The sequence below is a fragment of the Myotis myotis genome, unplaced genomic scaffold (genome assembly GCF_014108235.1).
Source record: "Myotis myotis isolate mMyoMyo1 unplaced genomic scaffold, mMyoMyo1.p scaffold_m19_p_18, whole genome shotgun sequence".
NCBI lineage: Eukaryota > Metazoa > Chordata > Mammalia > Chiroptera > Vespertilionidae > Myotis > Myotis myotis.
In genome coordinates, this window is record NW_023416322.1 from 19,135,001 (window position 1) to 19,158,198 (window position 23,198).

The 23,198-nt window shown below is 44.2% G+C and overlaps 1 protein-coding gene across 3 annotated transcripts in view; it reads right to left on the reverse strand.

The window, feature by feature from the left end:
- Nucleotides 1-19,666, reverse strand: part of NPL (N-acetylneuraminate pyruvate lyase) — a 28,631-nt gene extending 8,965 nt beyond the window's left edge. For 2 of the 3 annotated variants that reach the window (XM_036344726.1, XM_036344727.1), the window contains exons 1-8: nt 19,585-19,666; nt 16,239-16,310; nt 7,492-7,565; nt 5,380-5,467; nt 3,187-3,244; nt 2,775-2,850; nt 911-1,003; nt 24-172 (exon numbers count right to left, since the gene is read on the reverse strand). In XM_036344726.1, coding sequence (XP_036200619.1) covers nt 24-172; nt 911-1,003; nt 2,775-2,850; nt 3,187-3,244; nt 5,380-5,467; nt 7,492-7,565; nt 16,239-16,306 — 606 coding nt within the window. In that variant the 5' untranslated portion in view covers nt 16,307-16,310; nt 19,585-19,666. Of the gene's footprint in view, nt 1-23; nt 173-910; nt 1,004-2,774; nt 2,851-3,186; nt 3,245-5,379; nt 5,468-7,491; nt 7,566-16,238; nt 16,311-18,795; nt 19,031-19,584 lie in introns of those variants that run through there. The other variant, XM_036344728.1, reaches the window with a different exon arrangement.
- Nucleotides 19,667-23,198: the final 3,532 nt, after the last annotated feature.

Sequence of the window (23,198 nt, forward strand, 5' to 3'; positions counted from 1 at the left end):
AGATATGCCAAAGGGTGCCTTACCTCATCCACCCCGAAAAGGAAAGCAAACTGTCGCTGGCGATTCTGATCAACGCACTGTCCGAAGTCTAGGAGATCTGTGTCGCTAAATTTCAGCCCTTGGAAGGTGGGGATCTTCTCCTGAATCCCATCCAGCAGCTCCTCAGCACGAACTGCTCGAAACAATGAATGCCTCATGGATCTTCAAACCTCCAGTAAATATCAAATAACATCCCATGTAGCCCTTCCCATCTGCACGGAGTTTCCAGGAGCTTTGCTCAGCCTTAACTGACCGCAGGTTGGACATGGCCACTTGCCCTCGCCTAGCAGGTCCTATGTATTGTCACATTATAGCTCCAAGTCTCCCATTCCTTGAAGACTATCACTGGGTATTTGTAGAGCACAACTTCTATTTTTATGTTTAAGAAAGAAAGAAATGGAATTCAAAAAATAATCTAAAATATTTCATTTAATTGTAACAGTTTTATTACTGGATAAGTATAGTAACCATCAAAGAAAGCTAGAAGCATGAAAAGCTCAGAGTACCTTCCTATGTGCCAGGCACTGGGAATACGTAGGACACAAGGTAGACAGTCCTGTCCTAGTGGGGCTTCCAGGCTGTGTCGTCCTGTATAAGGAGGAGGGGTGTGTGTGACAGACACAGGGTGTCTGCTGGGAGTGCCCAGGGGTCAACTCCTCTCTCATAACTTCCATTATCGGGTGGCGTCAATGATTGAAAAGGGCTGACTTCATTTTTGATAAGAGTGATTTATTTTGGAGCAATTGGAACTGTCTAGTCAACAGCGTTATGCTTTTATGACATGGGGTGGGTGGGAAGGAGTGGGCTCTTAGTGCAATAGGGTAAGATGTGAGGGCGGGGAGAGAGCAACATGGAAAGAAGCAGCACTTACTCTTTACCCCTGTCAGGGCAGGGATGTGATAGTAATAGAATGGCAGCGCCGGGGCAGCAGCAGCCACCTCCTTTAGGAAAGCAGTGAGGTCATCTGAAAGAAAGCAGGAAGAGTCCGGATGTGAACATGTGTAAAACACTGGCTTTCCCTGGTAGATGAATCAGCTCACGAAATGCAGCCATCCTTTTCGGAAGCCGGAAATTCTTGGCCCCTCTTACCAACCCTGTGATTGCTTACTGCAGTGTCTGCAAATCACTTCACTGGAAGTTGTACTTTCCTTTCTGTAGAAAGGCCAAAATAAGATGCTCACTTTCCTACTATTCTAAAGTACTGTTAAAATACTGGTATGGCCCAGCCAGTGTAGCTCAGTGGTGGAGCGTCTACCTATGACCTGGGAGATCATGGTTGGATTCCAGGTCAGGGCACATGCCTGGGTTGTGTGCTTGATCCCAATAGGGGGTGTGTGCAGGTAGCAGCCAATCAATGACTCTCATCATTGATGTATCTTTCTCTCCTTCTCCCTTCCTCTCTGAAATAAATAAAAATGTATTTTTTTAAAACAAAACAAAACAGTGGTGTGAACCTTCCCACCTATTAAGAGACGCTCATGAGATACTCTTACAAAAATGAGAATCCCATCCAGTAGGACTCTTCTCCTCTTACCCTAGAGGGGCTAAATGTGGTCAGTGAACAACAAAGACATTGCATTAGGATCAGAATGAGAAAGTTGTAACTGAGGAAATTCTCCAACAAAAGGATAAGCAACATCTGCTCAAAGGGAGTTATGAGAGTAGTTGCACATCCCACAATAATTCAACCAGAGTTTGGTACTTTTTCCTTTTGGGGAGAAATCCAGGTATATCAGAGGAGAGCTCACTCTAGTTTACTTAGGAACTGTTACTTTACATCATCCAATGTGAGCTTCAACTGCAATATTGCTGCAGATAATAAATAAATCCATCAGAATTGCTTTTTATACCTCTAGAGAATGGGAGAGAATCTTACATTCTCCACCTGAATACTGTAATGATATATTATCTATGATGAATATTTCAGATGGAAGTGTTATGTGTAATTTGTTCTTTTTTTCTTGTCTCTTTTGAGAAAGGTACTCATGTAAAAAAATTTAAAGCCCTGTGAAAAAAAAACTTTACAAATTGTTCACTTTAAATTCCCAAAATAGCAGTATTTAAATTACTTTATATTAACAACATTAATAGGTGATATTTCATGATAATTTCAACCCATTATACATTTAGTATGGATTTATTTAATCATGCATGCAAATAACTGTTTCTAATTCTTTTAAAATTTGTATTTCTTTTTTTTTCTGATCAAAAGGATTACAAAGACTCAGGGTACTTGGAAACCACAAATGGTTTTTAATTGAGAGTGTAGAAGAGGAAAAAACAATACCTTGATATTTTGGAAGACACTAGATGTGTCTGTGAAATTTCAAATTCGTCACGCTCTCAACCTCGTATAGAACATGTAGTCTCAAAAGGCTCAGTACTCATATTCCTCTTTTTGAGAATAATGGTCCCAAACTTTGCCATGTGACTCTGACACTCTGCACAACTCATACAACGAGGAGGGGACACCTGATCTAAACAGAGGCACCTATAGGTTCACCTGAGCTCGGTGGATGACCCAATCAGATTACTTGGCAAAAGAGCTGAAATCCTTTAATGGAGTCTTTTCTTTACGATCCAGGGAGGCCAACTATTCTGGAGAACTGCTGTACCATTACAGTGCCATGCATCTAGTCTATAAAACTTTACTTTCATGAGTTAAATATAACCATTGTGAATGAAGGCAAAAAGAAGTAGACCACATGAGGTGCTGTGCATTTAGACCTAATTACCTTTGTTCTGTGGCTTGAGAAAGAAAGGTGCAATAACAGCGATGCCATCGGCCCCAATTTCTGCTGCATGTTTGGCCTTTAAGAGAAGAAAGAAGACCCTTATAGATCTGGTCACAATTCTAATGTGAATAGGTGTGAGGGTCTCCCCACACCACAAGCAATCCTCTGACATTAGCTGGGTATCCTACGATTCAACTCAACTCCGACACTCCCTACCTGGACATTGACTCAGATTTCAGATGTTGAGGGCTCAGTCTCCGAGCCCCCTGCCCCCACTTCAGATTCCAGTCACCATCCCAGGTGATCACCTGTGCTTTTGACTCACTGGCTATAGATTGGAAGTTCTAACTACCCAATCCTTGGGTTGATTAATTTGCTAGAGTGGCTCTCCCAGATGGACCTACGTACATACCAGTTCTTGGGACTCCTTCAAGCTCAGGGCTCCTACATGAATCACCACTTGATCCAACCTGCAAAAGAGAGGGCACAGTTGTGTTAGGGGCAAAAATAGAATATTGGGGACTAACTGTAGTTATAAGAAATATTAATCATGCTCCATTAACCATGATTGCCTTGTTCTGATTAAAGAAAGGACATTCTAACCTGGGAGTTGTACACCCCTGGGACTTGGGAGTCAACCTTGGAATGTGGTCCATTCTCATTCAAGAACTGCCTAATATCATAGAAAGATTAGCAACCTTGTTGCCCAAACAATGGAGTCCCTCCTCAGCCCACATTGCCTACTTCCCCATGCCTGTAATTCATACTTCCCCATGTAATCTTTGTCCTACCCAATATAAGCAGCTGGCTTATGGGGGGCTACAGAGCAGATTTTTTTGTGGATGACCTGCTGCTTTCCCATACTGCCAACAGTATTGGAATAAATGCTCATATATAATTCAACCTTGTCTCTGTTTAATCGGTTCAAGTAGTGACAAGCAGCCTGGATCCATCGGTTGTCTGGTTTCAGTTGCATCATCTGAAGTTTATGACAACATAGAGGGGCTGCACTATTTTGGTTTGTGCGGGTTTTAGCAGTTAGCTAAAACCCAGATGAGTGTTTTTATCGGGGTGGAGCCACTCACTTGTTCCTCCCTTTTGTCACCCACTCTTCTGCGACCTGGCATCGCTCTGAGATGCTCAGAGACAGGCTCATTCAGAGTCTGTGGTGCCATTCACTGTTCCAAATAAAGAGTTCCTAATAACTGATTAATTTCAATCTCATGACTATTAAATTCTGCAGTGGCCTATTTATAATTAATCTAATTCAGGACTTTAAAAAAAAGAATGTCCAGACAATAAAATTTTAAGGTTCAACTGAGAAGAATTTTGAAACCAATAACTGATTAATCAATACTTGAGTACTTTTTTTGACAAAGCATTGTTTTAGATGCGGTATTTGATGGTGATTGTATACATAAAGATAGGTGTAAAACTTAGATTTTCTTTCTCTTTTTTCGTGGGAGATAGAAATAAAGAGGTTCCTCACAGAGGACAATCAGGAACCAGCCATATGAGAAATGAAGTCACTGTAAAAAGCTTTTTCCAATCTTGTAAGTCCCTAGAATTTGTCCCTAAGAGGTTTTCTCTAAGACTCCAATGTTCATCTTTAGAAGTGCTCCATGTGGCCCCGGGGGAAGAGGCCACAGAGACTGGTCTTCTCAGGAGAGGAATTAACAAGATCCCACTGTGAAACCAGGTGTCCCAGTGCGTCTCCTGAGGGACTGAATGAGACAGACCCCATGCTCAAGGGATGGCAATGCTGCATTTCCACTTAGGCCCAGTCACTGCGTCCTGCACTGATTCCCGAGTTGTTCTGATTGGGTAAAATGGGATGTGATATGATTGGGTCTGCATTGTTAAAAGATAATAAGACTTTTGAAAGGGGAAAAGAAGCTGACTGACCTGTTTGACTCTTACCTGTAACTTTATTGCATGACCTCCTTGTCCCTGTTAACTGGCTTAAGTTAAAACAATCATCCATTTCCTGCTCCCCTCCACCCTGGTGCTAGATGCTGCTAGAGAAAACCACTGTATGGCTTGAATACAAACTTGTCATTTCCGATTCAGGAGAAGGAGGCTCCAAAAGGCCTTCTGGTTGATCTGACTTACTTGCCTTTCCAATCAATTTCCATGCAGTGGCTACTCCAAATATTCACTATTCTCCTTAAGCTCTAAATTCCACCCAACTCCTTGTTCTGGGCAGATGTCTTCACTTCCTAGAAGCATGAATTTCTCTGTAGAAGAGCCAGAAGCCCAGGGGAGCCAGGCACCAGCACCTTCCCTTTTCCCCCCAAGTCCAGGGCCAGGTAACCCAAGAGGAGGGATTGGTAGACAGCCGAGAGGCAGGTTCCAGTTTCCGGGTGGGATCTCCTAGAGCCAGGCATGTCTTGAAGCCTGGCTGCCCTTCCATACAAAGAAGGGGGCCCCTCTGCCTGGGTTCCTCATCCATGTGCTAGGATCCTCGGGTCCCTGTTCATTATCCCACAAGCTGACCTTGAGCCTGGCTTGTGACTGGAAGACAGGGAGGCTGTGTCATCGAGGAAGAGCCGCTGGTGATACAGCTCTGACAGATGAGTGTTTTTATCGGGGTGGAGCCACTCACTTGTTCCTTCCTTTTGTCACCCACTCCTCTGCGACCCGGCGGCGCTCTGAGATGCTCAGAGACAGGCCTTCTCCCGTGGTGCCATTCACTGTTCCAAATAAAGAGGCAGTCAGTGATCCACATCAACAATGGGAGGGGGGGCAGGGTCAGAAATCCCTGCTTACGAGGGAGTAACAGGGAGAAACAGCAGAGGATCCACTCAGGGAGGGAAACCGCCATTTTCCATTTTCTCCTCAGACTCAGGATTATTTTCTTCTTCACCTTGTCGAAAGTAGCAGGAAGGTGAATTCTGACTTAAATTACAAATTTGCCACTGCTATCAGGGATAGAGAGCAAAGATAAGGATAACTGCCCGTGTTTTAGGCAAACCTCCAACACACCACCCACTTCGATATTTGGGCTTGAATGGCAGGGCAGTCAACACCCTCCAGTCCTGGGATGTCGGGTCATGACCGCTGTCTGCAGGTTGGCATGGGAGCACTCTAGGACAACTTACTTTTTAAAATATATTTGTATTGATTTCAAAGAGGAAGGGAGAGGTAGAGAGAGATAGAAACATCGATGATGAGAGAGAATCATTGATTGGCTCCCTCCTGCACGCCCCATACTGGGGACTGAGCCCGCAACCCGGGCATGTGCCCTTGACTGGGAATCGAACTGTGACCTTCTGGTTCTTAGGTTGATGCTTAACCACTGAACCATATCAGCCGGGCTAGGACAACTTTTTTATGATAATTCAAAAGAAAGCACCAGGATGTTACTATTTCCTGTAGCAAGCACTCTTATATGTTCACTTCTCACAATAGCCCTGCCAATTACAAATCATTCTTCCCATTTACAGATGAAAATGTGAGGCTCTGAAACACTAACTAATCCAAGTTTGAATCCAGATCTCTGTGATTCCAAAACGTTCCCTTCTAGCAAAGTCATCCCTTAATGGGTCATAGAAAGGATGCAAATGGCACAGGATCCATCACTGCGCCTAATGCATATGGCAGCACGTTGGCTCTCCCAAATGCCAGCATCAGCTGGGACAGGTGGGTGGGAGGCCAGGGGAAGTGTGGGAAGTGTTATCACTCTTGGTGTTTTGAGACACTTCAAGCATGCTCCCTAGAGCTTTCTGAGGAGGAAGAATCTGTCTTCCCCACTATGGCTTCCAGCTGGAGGGGGACCCTGAGTGGTTCTGGATTCAGGTTTTGGTTGTGACAAGTGGCCTGGTGACCTTTTCACAGAAGTTTAACCTGCTCTGATCATGACCACGGTGCCTCCAATTTTGAAAGGGACCCTGTTGGTAGAGCAGCAGCTCGGGGCCAAGGTGTAGTGTTCTATCCAAGGGGCTGAGGCCCAGAACACAACACAAGGGGCCGGGTAGTCACGGGTAAGTATACTAGTAGTTGTCAGGCTTAAAATGTTCAAGGTCTGATTTTTCTAATTTCTACTATATGAATAAATGAGGATAACTGCTCGACCTGCAATTCCTTTATGTGCTGCAGTTAGAGTCTTTCTTACACATACAACAGGAAAGGTCTGGGAGAAGGGAGAATAAAGCCCATTCTTAAGAAAGAGAAGCCTGGGCCTAGCCAGGTGGCTCAGTTGGTTAGAGCGTCGTCCCAGTCCACCAATGTGGGGGTTTCGATCCCTGCAGGGCATGTACAAAAATCAACCAATGAACGCATAAACAAGTGGAACAACAAACATTAATGTTTCTCGCCCTCTTTCTCCCTTTCTCTTTCTCTCTAAAGTCAATAAATAAATTTTTTTTAAAAAAGAGATCGAAAGAGAAATCTGCGTTTTGTTATTCCTCTAGCACTTCTTGACAGAATAGACTTGGGCAACCTAAATAATATACCTGAACCATGATTTTCTTCCAGTGGGGGTCAAAACAATACCTTTTCTGTTGTGAAGGCACACCACTAAATTAGATAATCTTTTGAGGGACTTTTTAGGTCTAAAATTAATGAGTCTACAAATTCACAAATCTGACATAGCTTAGCCAGGCTCACTCATGACCTATGACACAATGACACTGTGACCTCCTGGCTACTTTCTAAGGACTGAGCTAGAGTTATGGACTGAGCTAGTTATGTAGAGAAATCTCTAAAGGTGACTTACCAAAAATATTCTTCACTCCCTGTTTTTCCACAAGATAATCCACGTACTGACCAATGACTGAAAGGTTGATTTCTCTAAAAGACACAAGATAAAATATAGGAAAAAATGTATATTTAGTCTTTTTTAGAATATTATTCAATCAGTCCCCAAGTCTATCACCTGCTCTCTGTTGGTAATAGTTTTTTAAAAAATATATTTTTATTGATTTCAGAGAAGAAGGGGGGGGGGGAGGGGAGAGAGAGAGAGAGAAGAGAAAGAAACATCAATGATGAGAGAGAATCATTGATCAGTTGCCTGATGCATGCCCCCCAGTGGGGATCTAGCCTGCAACCCAGGCAGGCATGTGCCCTGACCGGGAATCAAACCATCACCTCCTGGTTCATATCGACGCTCAACCACTGAGCCATGCTAGCCAGGCTGTTAATAGTTTTTAAAATCCACCTAGTCAATTGTGAAATTCCTAGCCTCCTCTGAATAATTCCTGTTTTCTTGTTTGTTTTGTTTTCTTCTGTCTGGTGGTTTCTCTGCTCAGCCACATGTTCCTCACTTATGTAAGCAAAACACTATCAATCAAAAAGACTTTACATGTAATTATTAAAAAATCATCTTGAAAAAATAATGAAAAAATAATATTCAAAAGGAAGTTACCGAATCATCTTTTGTTCTTTTTGGGAAGAGTGACACTTGGGGGCATGGTTTAATGAGAACATTTTCTACTTGGTGAGAAGCAATAATTTCTTAGGCTTATTCAATAGGAAAGTTCAATCTTACTAAATTTAAGAATTTCAGCACTTAACAGTTGTGACAACAAATGAAAGCATAACTCCGTATGTATTTGCGAGTTTTAAGTCGAAGAGGATTACCAGTTGGAAAGGAACTTTGCCTCTCAAAGTGCGGTCAGTGGAAGAGCAGCACCTGAGGGAGTCGTAGAAATGCAGAGTCCCAGGCCCCACATAGCCCTACCCAGTCAGAATCTGCACTGTAACAAGATCCCCTGTCATCTGCATGCGCTCCGCTGAGTACTGACCTTGTAAGCATCTGATGCTTAAGGCAATAAGAGCTCTTCTCCTCAAAATCATATTGACTGTGAAATCTACAAACTGACTCAAACACAAGCCATATAAAACCACTTGTTCTCAGTCATAATAGAGGTGGGGCGGATGATGGCAGGAGAGCAAAAATACAAAGGAGAAAGAAGTGTGGGGCAAGTCTGTGTTAAATGTTGTGAAAATGTGAATGAGGTTAAAATTAAATTAGGATTCTCTGGCCCCACTGACAAAAATGCAAATGGCAGCCAGCTAGTACTTTGTGTTCAAAACAAAAAAAAATCTGATGCATAGAGAAAACAAAGACATCAAAGGGTATTGTCAAATGGAATGGGAACCAGAGACCAAAACAAGGAATTCACAATCACTGCCCACAACATGCAAATGACAGCCAGCCCCCTGCTTGCCCTTGGGAGCAGGTGTGCCTCCAAGGGGAGCAGACTCCCTCCATAATGGCTAATGTACAGGTATCACTATCTTAACCCTCCCTGCCGACTTGCTTAAATGCCAAATCCTGGCCTCTCAGATTTGCTAAGCAGGGAGGCTCCCTGAATGCATGACAGGGATGAATTTAGGTTGCTCTTACTGAAAGATAAGATGGATGTGTTATCTGCCTAGACCAGTGGTTCTCAACCTTCTGGCCCTTTAAATATAGTTCCTCATGTTGTGACCCAACCATAAAATTATTTTCGTTGCTACTTCACAACTGTAATGTTGCTACTGTTATGAATTGTAATGTAACTATCTGATATGCAGGATGGTCTTAGGCGAACCCTGTGAAAGGGTCATTCGACCGCCAAAGGGGTCGCGACCACAGGTTCAAAACCGCTGACCTAGACAGTCCATCTCAGGACCCTCATTTACTAGTTAGTAGGTCAGCTTGACCTGCTCAACTTCTTGAAATCTCTCTGCACCTTGGGCATTTCGGACCACTTAGAACCATATCTTTACAATATCCCAGCTCCTTACTGCTTCCATCAGTTTTTCCCCACTTGGGATAAGCTCTGAGACGCAGGAGCAATCAGTAGGGGCTTTGTTTGTGTGACATGAATTCTGGTTTTGACCAGTAATATCCATCTACTCATGCAAACAGTCACAGAACAGCTCTGAATCACGGAGCAAAAACTGGGAAGAACCTGGCTGGGTGACAGCCTGTGCTGGCCTTACAGGTTCAAACACAGTGGCTCCTGTACCCTTTCACCGAAGTGTTACCACCTCCCCAGTCCCACCACTAACTCAAGGACTCTGACAGAGGCACTGTGGTTTTCACCAAGGGGAAGCTAGCGCTCTGGTCCAGGCCTGGTAGGCACTGTGCATTCTTTCCCTTTCATCTAATACCTTCTCATCTGGGAAAGGGAGCTGGAGAGCTTGTTTACATTCTCAGAAATCCTTACGGAGAGAAACTGACTTACTCCATCTGTGAGTGTGCACGTGTGTCCCCCCAAAGTGGACTCCTAAACTCAGCAGAGACCTCCAGCACCACGGGGGCCTTGAACAGCCAGGCTCCAATGAAATGCTCAAGCGTTACTGCTGTCACTGCTCCGCAGTGACGAGACTAAAAATACCCCACACCTTCAGCCAAGTCCACAGTCTCCTTTACTATAAATATCCATTCTTTATGCTGCAGCAAGAACTTCCGACAGTGTCTTTTATACCTTGCAGCCCCTGGTCTGCACCAGGCACAGCATAGATCAGGGGTCCTCAAACTTCGGCCCGCGGGCCACATGCAAATACAAATATTGTATTTGTTCCCGTTTTGTTTTTTTACTTCAAAATAAGATATGTGCCGTGTGCATAGGAATTTGTTCATAGTTTTCTTTTAAACTATAGTCCGGCCCTCCAACGGTCTGAGGGACAGTGAACTGGCCCCCTGTTTAAAAAGTTTGAGGACCCCTGGCATAAATGCTCAACATCTACACTTGTCTCCCGCCACCTCCCCCACTCTTTTAGGCCCGGATGATTGACAGGCTACAGCAATTTCACTCAGGTTAGGGCTGCCAATGGGTGACAGATGACCTAACCCTCCAAGAAAGTTTGCTGCTTCTTATAAAATGCTTCTCGCCTACAGGAGTGATACTAATGGTGAGATTTCTGGGGCAGTGGCAGAGTGACCCAACATGTTCTGAGACGTATGGCCTTTTGGAACTTTTAAATCCCCTTAAAGAGGTCAGAGGTTGAAAAGGGATGGTCCCCCAATGTGTTTTGTTGACTTTCACTATGTTAAAAGAAAAATGATTTTATTTGAAAAGTCAGAAGATCTAACAAGGCCAGGCCTGCATTTCCATACGGCACCAATGGCTGGGAGCGCAGTGGCTGCCCCCATGGAGGCACAGAGGCCCCCGTCCACCGCAGGGACTTCAGGTCCCCGTCTGACCACAGATGCAAGGCCGAGGCCCTTGGCAGGATGCTGTGGCCCCAGTCACAAGAGAGCCCAGTGAAATCGCCTCGAGCTGTTACCGTATTTGTCACAAGGGCACCCAAATAGCAGGGCTATGGAGGTAACAGGATGATAATTCTCTCTGGGGACTTTACTCCCTTCCCTGCTTTCCCACCTACTCTACCTCCCCTCGCTATCTGGGTTCATGTCCATTGCTGCAGGCACTCTGTCAGTTACCAAGAAGTCACTGGAGAGAAGGAAACAGTAAGAATGAATTATTCTTCTCCTCACTAGCTGTTTGGGGCTCGGTGCTCATGGAGGTGAGAGGGGGCACCAGCCAGGCCACTTGAAAAAGCGGGACCGGCTTTTTACTGCACCTTCCCTTCCTCCGGGAGCCCCAAGAACACAGCTCACCAGTAGTCTCCGGGGAGACTGGCCTGAACCAACCCCATGCTTCCTGGAGTCATTCTCAGTCTGAACTCCAATTTAATATCTTAATTTCAGTTCCCATGGGTTCAGATTCTTTGCCTTAGGTCCATGATTGTATTTTAAATAAAAGTATTTAACTTTTTTTCTTATTACAGAAGCTACATCATGTATTTTAGAAAGTCCACACAATAAGAAAGGAAAAAGATAAACCACTCAGGATCTCCCTGGAGATGATTACTCTTAATAGTTTGATAGTTTTCTGTTCACAAATACACAATATAGTATTTTCTTAAATAAATATAGGCATATTATACAGTATTGTAATATTTTTTTCACAGCATTTCTAAATTGACTATTTCCCCACCTCTTCAGATATTCTGGTACTATACTGGCTACACAGCATCTCATTGTATAAATAGACATAATTAATTTAGCTAATGTTCTATTCTTAGACATTTCATTTACTTACAAACTCTATAAGAAGAGAGATCTTTATTTTTTTAATATATTTTATTGATTTTTTACAGAGAGGAAGGGAGAGAGATAGAGAGTCAGAAACATCGATGTGAGAGAAACATCGATCAGCCGCCTCCTGCACATCCCCCACCGGGGATGTGCCCGCAACCCAGGTACATGCCCTTGACCGGAATCGAACCTGGGACCTTTTAGTCCGCAGGCTGATGCTCTATCCACTGAGCCAAACCGGTTTCGGCAGAAGAGAGATCTTTAATCACGTTATTTCTAACCATAAATCAAGGCCCTGAGTGGTGAACTAGGAAACCACACGTAGACTATACCGATCTCTTCTCTTACAGTATAAGGATAGTAGAGTTTTCTGAAGTGTCTTTTCAGAGAAAAATCCCTATTACTGTGTATTTCCTCTCCTGGCACACAGTACACAGGAAGGGCTCTGTGTATACAGAATCAAGAGGACAGGCAGGCTCTTTTCACAATGGGCTTGATCGGGCGTGCATATCGGAGAATCTGACATTCCAAGTTTTTTGCCTTTCCCCTACATTTTTCAGCCTTTGAAATCAATGGAAGTTATGTGTGCTTTTGGCAAAGTAACTACTTGATTACTTTGAAGCTCCTTCAGCAGAGACGTGGGCAGGGATTATGTCAACCCCACCGTGCCAGGGCATGTTTTGGGAATATGGGTCACAGTCTCCCAAACACAGGTAAAAAGATGGTAATCTGTACAACTCCGACGCCAGCAGGCCAGGCCCTTTCTGACTGGGGTAATGGGTTTTGTTTTACTAGAGAATGTGGTGAAGATTCCCATGGTGAAGTCAAGGGCATTCGAGGGAGAAAACACAACTTTTTTTTCTTGACATTGTAACCAATCTGAAATGGACTCTCTGTTCTAATGACTGTGCTTGCCTGAAGGAAAAAGTGACTTATTGAAACAACGAAGGAAAGCAAAAGTCTTTTACTCCAGAGTAGAAACAGACAGGGGTTGGACTGGGTAGAGACTTTCCTTTCCGGCTATGTGGCTGGGGGCAAGGTCTTTGGGATCTTGGTTTCATTCAATGTAAAAATAGGGATGGTAGCTGTCACAGACTTGTGAAGATTAAATTGGAACATGTACATTGAAATACCCAGCATGATAGACACACGGTGTTTAGCCAATCAGTGATAGCTTCCTTCCCTCTGTTTGCCTGACCATCAGCATTAATCATCCCTGTAATATATTCACTCATGAAAAACCAAAATTCACCACACACTGTGCTAGATGCTGAAGATTCCAAGATAAATAAGATACATGCTCCATCCTTATGTACTGCCTGGTTCTTGAGAAATGTCTATTGAATACGGTGAAGTCACTCAGAGCCTCCTGGAAGAGACAGGCATGTAACAAACAGCTTACTATAACACTTACTCTACAAGTAATTCTGATGGAAAATGGTGTGCACATGGTGCAGGGGAGGGATCCTCTTACTCTTTTTTAGGGAAAATGGGAAAGAATCACCAAAGGATGGTTTTGACAGATGGAAAGAAGTGTTCAAGTGGAGCAGAGAAAGGAGAGGATGCGGTAGAAACAGGCAGAGGGAACAGAATGTGAAAAGGCACAGAGGAAGGGAGGGTATGAAGTGCTTGGGGGAAATGGAAGTGTAGCAGGATGGTTAGACTGTACAGGACTTCCTCTGTCATCCCAGAGGGTCTAGGGCTAGGCTTTCACCTTTCACCCAGCTCATTCAGATCCTATGCAGTAGGATCTGAAATTCTGCATTTCTGGCAAGTTCCTATGTGATGTTAGAGAAAATGGTCCACAGATCATAAACTGAGTTGCAAGGTTTAGATTCAACAGAGATTCTTAAAGGAGAGTGACATGATTGTATTGGTTTACGAGGAAGCTCACTGGACTATAGTGTGGAGGAGAAACCGGAGTTGCAGGTATTTTATTCATTCTTACTTAATGGGGATCACCAAGATATCCCCGATGACATAGCATCGGAGGACTGCAGACTCCCAGAATTAGAATGGCCTTTCGAGAGAATGTGGTTGGACTTCCTTTACAGAATATGAAGGGGAACTTTTAAAAGGTGACAGGACGGCCCCAGGGTCAGACAGCTAGCTGGTGGCAGAGCTGGAGGTTAACAACTCAGACAATCCATTTAACATGTTCTTTTTGCCCATTTCCCCAGTTAAAGACATCAAATTATATTCAGAGAGTTGATGTGGTAATAAGAATGCCTTAGAATCATGAAGAAAAAGGAGATAGGGGAATAAATAGTTCTTGTTCAGCCAAGAATTATGGAGGCCATGGTATACAGTATGAGCCACGTATAAGAACCCCACAGTGGCAGGTCACGAGGCAGAATGTTCAGTGTGAGATTCCATGTGACTCTTCTTTTTGTCCTGTCTCTTAGAAACATGTCAGGAGTGCAGATCCCCTTGTGGGCAAGTAAGTTAAAAGCCAACTGCTCCTCGTGGGTGCTCCAAACCTGTTTTGTATGTATGGGAATGTTTGGATGGAGCAGCTGGTGGGAGAACAGGGAACCAACACAGCTCATGTGCCTACTATGCCCTATTCATATTTTATTTTCTAAATGTGTTTTTATTGATTTCAGAGAGAGGAAGGGAGAGGTTGAGAGGAAAAAAAAAACGTAAATGATGAGAGGGAATCATCAATTGGCTGCCTCTTGTCTGCCCCCCACTGGGGATTGAGGCCGCAACCTGGACATGGACCTTGACCTGGGATGGGACTGTGACCTCCTGGCTCAACCACTGACCCACACTGGCTGGGCTGCTATATACATTTTTAATGTACTAATTTAATTCTTACAAGTTTCTTACAAAAAATACATTCTTATTTTGATTTGAATTGATGAAAAAAGAGGAAACAGTGAAGTGGAGGCAGGAGGGCCAGAAGTATTTGAGAAATGGAGAAGGAACCAGCAAAGCAAAGTTATGTTAGTAAGCTCCTCTACATGCAGCCACAGGAAAACAGCAGAATGGGGAGGAAGAACACACTGACACTCTCAATGGGTCCCAGATGAATAAATGAGACTGTTTTAAAAAGCCACTTCTAGGCTAACAGGGGTCTGATTGAAAAGATTAAAGTAGCATAGACCAGATGTAGTGTTTTGAGTTTGCAAACAGGAAGTAAATTCTGCCTGCTCATGCAATCACATGTCCGCTGTTTTATCTGTCCAGCAAGTGGCTGACACAACGAGAAGGAGCTGACTTCAGTCTTTCTTAGAACTTGGGGAAAAAGAGAAGCAACAGGAAAAAAAATAATGCTACTAACCATTGAGTAATCTAAATGGCATCTCAGCAAGAGTTTTATTTAGAACTAGCAAAGATGTGAATTTTCATGAATCCTAGAAGCTGGAATTCTTGAATTCACAATGATCTAAAAGGAAAACTGTAATATGGCCAACTTTGATAACAATAAAAGTTAAAGAAACTTCATCTACTTTAAAGGGGTAGGGTTAATGTTTACAAATTCAGCAACAGAAGACCAAAAATAAGTAAGAGCCTTATTTAAAGATATCTTAAATTCCTCATCTTCCTTTTACCCCCGCTCTTATGCCACAAAAGCAGTTCAAACTTATGGATCTAAGTGCATATTGATCCTAAGCTAAGCACTATTCTATGGATAATCTCACTTAGCACACATAACTCCATGATCATTTATATCTTGTAGAGGAAGAAAGAAGAAGCTTAAAGAAACCAGAATTCTGATGGTTTTGGCAGACTGACTTCTCTACAATGTCAAAAACATTTAGATGCAAGAGGTGGATGAATCTCCTTTTCCTAAGTGGCAACGTCCCAGGGAGAAGTTATATTTCACGTATGGACATGTACGGCACATGACCATTATCTGACAGTCTAAGCAAAACAGTATGGCTGGCCATATTATTCATGTGGAAGTCAAAATACTTGTTTGGCCAATGATTTCTCAGCAATCATCTGTTGCTACCTCCCACTCCTGCAGGATCCCCAACATGTAACCGATGTTGAAATGAGACTGCAAACATGCCTAAGGGGTCCCTCTTACAGCTACCTTCTCCACTTTCATCCTGTCTATGAACAGCCTGAGGTGGAATCATGCAGATGTCTAGAGACAGGATCTAGAGGAGCCAGGTCAGGGTGTGAGGTCAAATCCTGTTAAAATGAAAGTCTCATCCAATTCCACTTGCCTTCTTTGGGAAGCCAAAGCTGTGATAAAATCCAAGGAGAATTTCCACTGTGGAGCTACAGACCCTGGGAGAAAGGAGAGCTGCTGTACCTTTCTCTCTTTCTGCACTGAGATATAGAGACCTCGTCTCTGACTTGGGGCCAGAGACAACGGTACCACAGAAGTGCACAGATTAAGTGACTGTTACACAGAGAACATCAGTCCATTTTGGTGGAGAACCGATCCCTTCAAGGTCCCAAATAGTAATTACCCATGCTCGGTCATCGGCGTGATGGTTGCAGCAACCAGACCTTGAAGGTTCTTCTTCCGGGAGGCCATTGAGCTGCAGAAAAAAAAAAAAAAAAAAAAAAAAAAAAAAAAAGAATTACTCTCTTCTTCAAGGAATGTCAATTAATAATAAAACTCCTGGGCAAAGTCCGTTCACCATTTAGAACTGTGAAAAAAATGCTTACAAGTATGCAAACACAGCAAGCAAGCAAGTTTGAGAATGTAGAATTTCAGGGCTTAATTCGAAAGAGGAAACTATGTTTTTAAAGTCAGGAGAACAGTGGCCTGGCAACATACCATTGAAAAGGCCTCCAACTTTATCTAGATCAGCGGTCGCCAACCCTTCAGACCTCACGGACCACCAGTGGTCCACAGACCACCGGTTGGCGACCACTGATCTAGATGATTGAGAAAATGTCAAACCTCAAAGAGCAGGGGTAAAAAACAAGAGATCAAAGAAAGAACATGATCCTAACTCAGGGAGCTCAGATATATAAAGAATTACTATTATTTAAGTTGGAATATGGTCAGGAGAACTGGGACATTCCTATCTCTTTCTGTGTCTTCATTCTGTTAAGCAAGAATCAGCTCTTCCAGTTTGAAGGCTTCAGTGTAATCTCTGTAGCTCATCTTCCTTTCAGATTCCAATCTTGACCATTTTGTCCTGCTTTCCTAGTTCTAGTAAACCACATCACAAGTATTTATTCACCTCTCCCCCTCTAGACCCCGCTCCCCAGGACAAGGAATACATCTCATTTGCTTTGCTTTTCCTTCACTGAGTGTTCTGCAGACACCTGTGTCCAATGAAAAATTGATGACTTTCTGGTTGATGAATGAAGTGTTCAGGTTGTAGTTGAATGATGACTTCCAAGAGTGCCAGACACACAGTAAGTACAAGTTCAGCCTCCTCCACGAAGTCTTGTCTGATGGCTATAGGACATTGGCAAGTACTATCATTATTCCCTTACCAGCTCTTTCCTGTCATCCCAGCTCTACTGGTACCTCCTCCCCAGTCCTAGCTACTCTTGCCAATTCAGGGGCTAAGTCATTTCAATTCTGTTATCGTCTTTCCTGCATTCCTTCCCTCTCCCTTTACTGCCCCTCTCATAACTTACCCTTTGCTACCTCTTATCTATACCAATGGGCCCAACCCAGGTCCCAAGAGGCCCATGGGGGCTCAAGAAAGTTCAAGTGATAAGTGTCCCAAGAGCTGGGTTCAGCACAGAGAGTCTCCTAAATCAAACAGCACTAGGCTGTTCACACTACACTTCCATGTTCTTGGGCTTTGGGCTGCATTTATTTCATGCTTAGGGTCAGATACTCTTATGGTGGTCAGAAGCTCAGACTGGCAATACATACACACACACACAAATGATGGGTTAAAACTTTCAAAGCATGCGGGAATGAGATGAGAGTTGGGAACCACTGTCTAAACCCCCGCTCTATCTTCTTTCAATCCACACAGGCCGCCAGATTAATCTCCCAGTAGCATGGACATTTCTGACCTGGCCTTTGCCAATAATGTTCCACCCTGGCTTTCACGAAATAAATATTAAACTCCCTGGCCCAGATCTCTGTGACGATCTCTTTATGCCTCCAAGTACGCTAGCCCAGCTGGTTCCTGCTTGCCTTTCTCCCGTGGTTCTCCTACCTGGAATGCCATTATCTCCCATTTCAGCCCCTTCAGTCTAGTCAACTTTTTAAAAGCTAGGGAACATTCCCTGATTCCCCCAAGAAGAAAATAATTTCATACCCCTTAGAATTTCCCCCAAAACACTGGCTTTTTATTAAAAGCCTTATGTCAGAGTTATTAGCAGGGTAGTTTGGGCTTCCCTTCTAATCTGTAAGCCATCTGGGAGCAGGAATGTATCTTTGTACAGAGTAACATGCTAAATAAATGAGCCAAGTTTGCTGACTTTGTGAACCGTGACACTCCTACAGGAAGGGATGGGGTTGTGGATAAAAAGTGGCCACGTGCTAACCTGACTAGCTCAGGGCGGCCTTGCAAACTCAGAGACTTAAAGTTGGTCTGAAATTAAAACTTTTTAAAAGCAGTTAGTTTATGGTGTCATTGGTTGGTATCTTCCCTGACAAAGGTCAATTTTTACTTTAATTGGACCTACTGTCTTTTTGCATCTATGATAGCATATCACTGGAATGTCAAAGTAATTTTCCTTTTTCCAGACCCCTCAAACCACAGATAATGCTCTTGGGAGACCACAGATCCCCATATGTTACTGCTAATTGTTGACTGTTAACCACCTAAATAAAAGAAGTTTGTGTCTATCATTGTACTTTTTATCCAATCCCAGAGGGCTCCCCACTTTGCTTTCTCCCACCTCCCTAATCTATCACCAATGGATTCCATGTAACCCACTTATGTCTCCTCCTCTTTTGACTGTAACGTATCAAACAAAGTGCAAAACTGCCATTCTCCAGAGCATTATCTCAATCCGTTGAGATTCTGCTTCCTGGCAATTGTCAACAGTTTGGCTCAAATAAACTCACAAAAAGTCCTCACAGGTTTGAATGTTTCTTACCTTAAATAGGTAAAAGATCACAGCAGCTGTAACTGGAGAAGCATGGAAATTTTGTCAATTTGAGTTTTAAATAAACTTGGTAATGTTATGCTTTGAAATTCTTTATAGCTTGTATCCAATGCAAATGGTTAGAATGTTCACCGGCTTAAGGTTTAATGTGAATTTAGAATATTATGACTCAAAACACTATCCACAGACAAGAATTCTTAGCGCAAATAATTCAGGTGACCTTAGTCAAATTCTTTGAAAAGGTTGAAGTTAAAAAAAAAAAAAGGAATGAAGGAAGGAAGAGGGGGAGAGGGAAAGAAAAAAAAAAAAACAGAGAAAGAGAGAGAGAAAGAGAAAGAGAGAGAGAGAAAGAGAGAAAGGGCAACTCTGGGTAAGAAGAATGACTTGACAAATACTTGGAGAGGAAGAAACAGAAATAGAGAAACAAAACAAAACTAAAACCAAAGCACAGAAATACGACCAACTTCCCCCAAAATGAAGAGATTATATCAAGTTCAATAGCTCAACTCTCTTCTGCTCCATCGCCGATCCTGGTCATTTTGACGAAAGGACCTGGCAGGAACCCAGGGGTCCCCGGCCCCCATCTCCTGACTTGCTTCAGGCCCCGGGGGGTCGCCGTCCCCCTTCCTCTGGCCCCGCTTCCCCGTCACCCGCCTCCTCCTTTCCCTGGGCCCGCACCTCCTCGCCCGCCCTGGAGCCCGTCCCCTGCGCCCTTCTCCCCGCATCCCGGGGCCTCCCCGTCCCCGCCCGTCCGCCCGCGCCCGCGCCCGCCGCGCTCACCCGAGACGCCGGTCCGCCTCCCTCTCCGCGGCCGCCGCCGCCCCGCTCCGCTCCTTATCCCCGCGGGCCGCCCGCCCGCCCCGCGCCCGCCACGCCCAGGGCCCCTGGGGCTGTAGTGCGGCGGCGCTTCCTGCACAGCGCGCCGGGCGGCGGGACACGCGGGGTCGCGCACAGTCGCGCAGAGTCGCGCGTCCCGCAGCGCGCGGGTGGAGCGTGCGCTTCCCGGGGTCTCGCCGGACCCGGCGGGCTGAGCGGTCACCGGCGCGGCGCCGGCTCCCCGCGGGCGGCATGCAGCCCGCCGGCACCTCGGGGCGCCCTTCCTCCTGCCACCCCTCTCCCCGGGCCCTGCAGCCACAGGTATTTGGAGGTTGTGGGCTTTGAACCGCACAGGTCGCTGTCCCAACCCCGCACACGCTCCCGGTAGAAAGAGGGGTGACCTGATACAAGATGGGCTGGGTGCTAAGGCAGCAGCTTTTCTGGTTCATTCTTGAGAATAATTAAAAAGAGTTTTGAAAGGGAAAAATAATTTTAACCAAAATACCTCCGCTTGCAGGAATGGCACGTTTGTTTTCTAGCATCATGTCCTGTGCCGATAAATCAGAAACGCCGCCATAAGTAGGTCCCCTGCTTTCTCGCTGATGTGAGGGAACCTCCGTTTTCCAAACAAACCCGGGGCTGATGCTTATTATTTCACTCAGAGAAAAGACGCCCCCTCTTCCCCCCCCCCCCCCCCCCCCCGCCAAGGCTTTCTAGTTTACAAAGTGCTTTTAAATCCATGATAACCGTTATTTTACTACACAAAGCACCAGTAATTAATTCACCAATTCACAAAACAATCCTATGTGGCAGGCATTATTTTTTACTTATTTAATTTTTTAAAAATTGATTTCGGACAGGAAGGAGAGGGAGAGAGAGCAAGAAACATCAATGAGGAGAGAGAATTATTGATTGGCTGCCTCCTGCACCGATCCCTGAGCCTGCAACCAAGGCATGAACCAACCCTGACTGGGAATGGAACTGTGACCTCCTGGTTCATAGGTCAATGCTCAACCACCGAGCCAAACTGGCTGGGCATGGGCATTATATTTTAAATTCACATTTTACAGATGAAGAAGCACCATCCTACTTTACAGATTAGAAACAGAGGTTTAAAGGGCTTAAGTGATTTGCCAAAGGCCATAGAGCCACTGAATGGTTGAGTTGTGATTTGATTTGTTTTCAGATAGTCTGAGAGCTGATATTTTAACCACTACTCTGTTATGTTATCCTTCAATAAAGGAAGGAAGGAAGGAAGGAAGGAAGGAAGGAAGGAAGGAAGGAAGGAAGGAAGGAAGGAAGGAAGGAAAGAGAGGAAGGGAGGAAGTATCCTAGTTATATCTGTCTGTTTTGTAATGTTAACAAAAACATTGTATCCTAATGAGACAATGTTTGCAAATTTTTTTCAGTCATATTTTTAATATATGCAAAATTAAGTATTTCAATGCCCAAAGGTATGGGTCATTGAGTTTAACATCATCAACCAAATAACCAATATTCTAAATGTTTAAACTCCTGTTTATATCAATATGGCAGCCAAAGCAATTCCTTATAATAATGTGTTAGGTCACTAAGAAGCAGATGCTAAAATGGGGTTGATGTGCAGCACTTCCTTGGGGAGGGAGCTATAGAAGGCAGGGAGGGCCTTCAGGTTGTTATGCAGGGCTGACCCTGTGGAAGGAGAGAGGGTGCCCATCTTCCCGGGACAGAGGTTCCACACTGCATCCTTGATGAGGAGGTTTGAAGGAGGGCACATCAGAGGATCCACTATCTGGCCTTAAGAAACCCACAGCCTCTACTGTGAATTGTGGGAAAGACATTTAACTTTAAAAACATGGTAAGCGCAGCAATAGACCTCTGCAAAGATATTAAGAAACATGGAGGGGAGCCTAATCGGGGCTGAGAGGTGACTGTGTGTGTGAGTGTGTGTGTGTGTGTGTGTGTGTGTGTGTGTGTGTGTACATGGTGAGGCAGGAAACTATTTCAGAAATTCTTCCTGGGGGAGATAACAACTGAGCTAAGTCAGACAAGAGTAGGGCCGCCCTAGAAGAAGGGAAGAAGCAACAAAAGGCTGAGTACTAGCCTCTAACACTTTGCTGATAAGTGGCAAGGGCTCTATGACCTTTCTTGTATTGTCCAGTATTGTATCATCATCACCACTTAACTTTTCATCTTTTTATTTCTTTTTTAAAATATATTTTATTGATTTTTTACAGAGAGGAAGGGAGAGGGATAGAGAGTTAGAAACACCGATCAGCTTCTCCTGCACACCCCTTACTGGGTATGTGTCCACAACCAAGGTACATGCCCTTGACTGGAATCGAACCTGGGACCCTTGAGTCCGCAGGCCAACGCTCTGTCCACTGAGCCAAATCGGTTAGGGCCATCCTTTTATTTCTTGACCTCTAACTCCACTGGGAGGTAATCGAGGCTGGCAGCATGTACTGCTTCTTTGTTTTCCCTCAGTGCAGTGCAGGGAGGGTGGGATTGGAGAAATTTGCTCCCTTCAACTCTCTTGTTTTGTAAAAAATAAATAAGTAAATAAATAAATATTTATTTATTCCACATCATCTTTTTCTCCCACCACAATTCAAGCTTGAAACCCAGTGATGAAGAGGAAATAGCTTGGGGATGTAGTGTTTAGTTCTCACCGTTAGTTGTTAAGTTTCCTGATTACTGTGTGTGTCTGTTCTGTTCCCTGGGACACCCATAGTGCCTGCTAACATGGCAGGCACTCAAGAAATAGTTGAATTAGTATCAAATGCAGAACGAATGTTGATAACTGAGAACAGAATGCTAGCTCCGTGGACCGAACATAGACTTTAGCACTGAGGGGAGGTTGGTGCCTCCTTGTTGGCGGGTGCTGATGCAATAGTAGGGGCCCTTGTAGCCAGGAGGATTGGTGTCAGCACAGAGAACAGGAAGTTAGGGGGCTCGGCAGGCACGGGAGCTGGAGGAAGAGGAGTGTCGTGCCTCTTAGAGGACAAGAAGGGAGGAATTCTGGGTGTGGGTTAAACCTGGACATTGTTGCCTCCTTGCTGACTTGGAGACCCTCTTTCTGAATTGTACCTTTGGACTGATGTGCCAATGGGTTAAGCACATTCATTTGTCATTTCCTATTAATTAGAAAATTCGGGCCTAGTATGACTACTAGAAAGAGAGAATTGTGAAGGTGCCATTGGTTGAAAACAGAAGAGAAAGTTAATACTAATTTTGCTTGTCAGGGTCTCTGACAATATAATTTAAGTAATGACAGAGGCAAAAACTTCTTTTGAAGGAGGTTCACCGTGTATTAGCTATTGGCCACATGAACACTAGGCCTTCCGGAAACACACAAGTGAGTCTATTCTATTGGGACAATACACTAAAATTCCCCAAGGATCTCAAAGAGGAGTGTGCAATGTCCTGTAAGAGCATCCCCAAACTCTAGCTGCTCACGTTATGAATAAGGTAAAAACTCACCACTAGGTGACAGTCTATCCGCAGAAATTGCTTTCTCTTTTAATGACTCAAACTGGGAAGTTTCTGGGAACATCAGTAAAAATACAAATATTAGGTAATCTTTTCCTGATCCCACT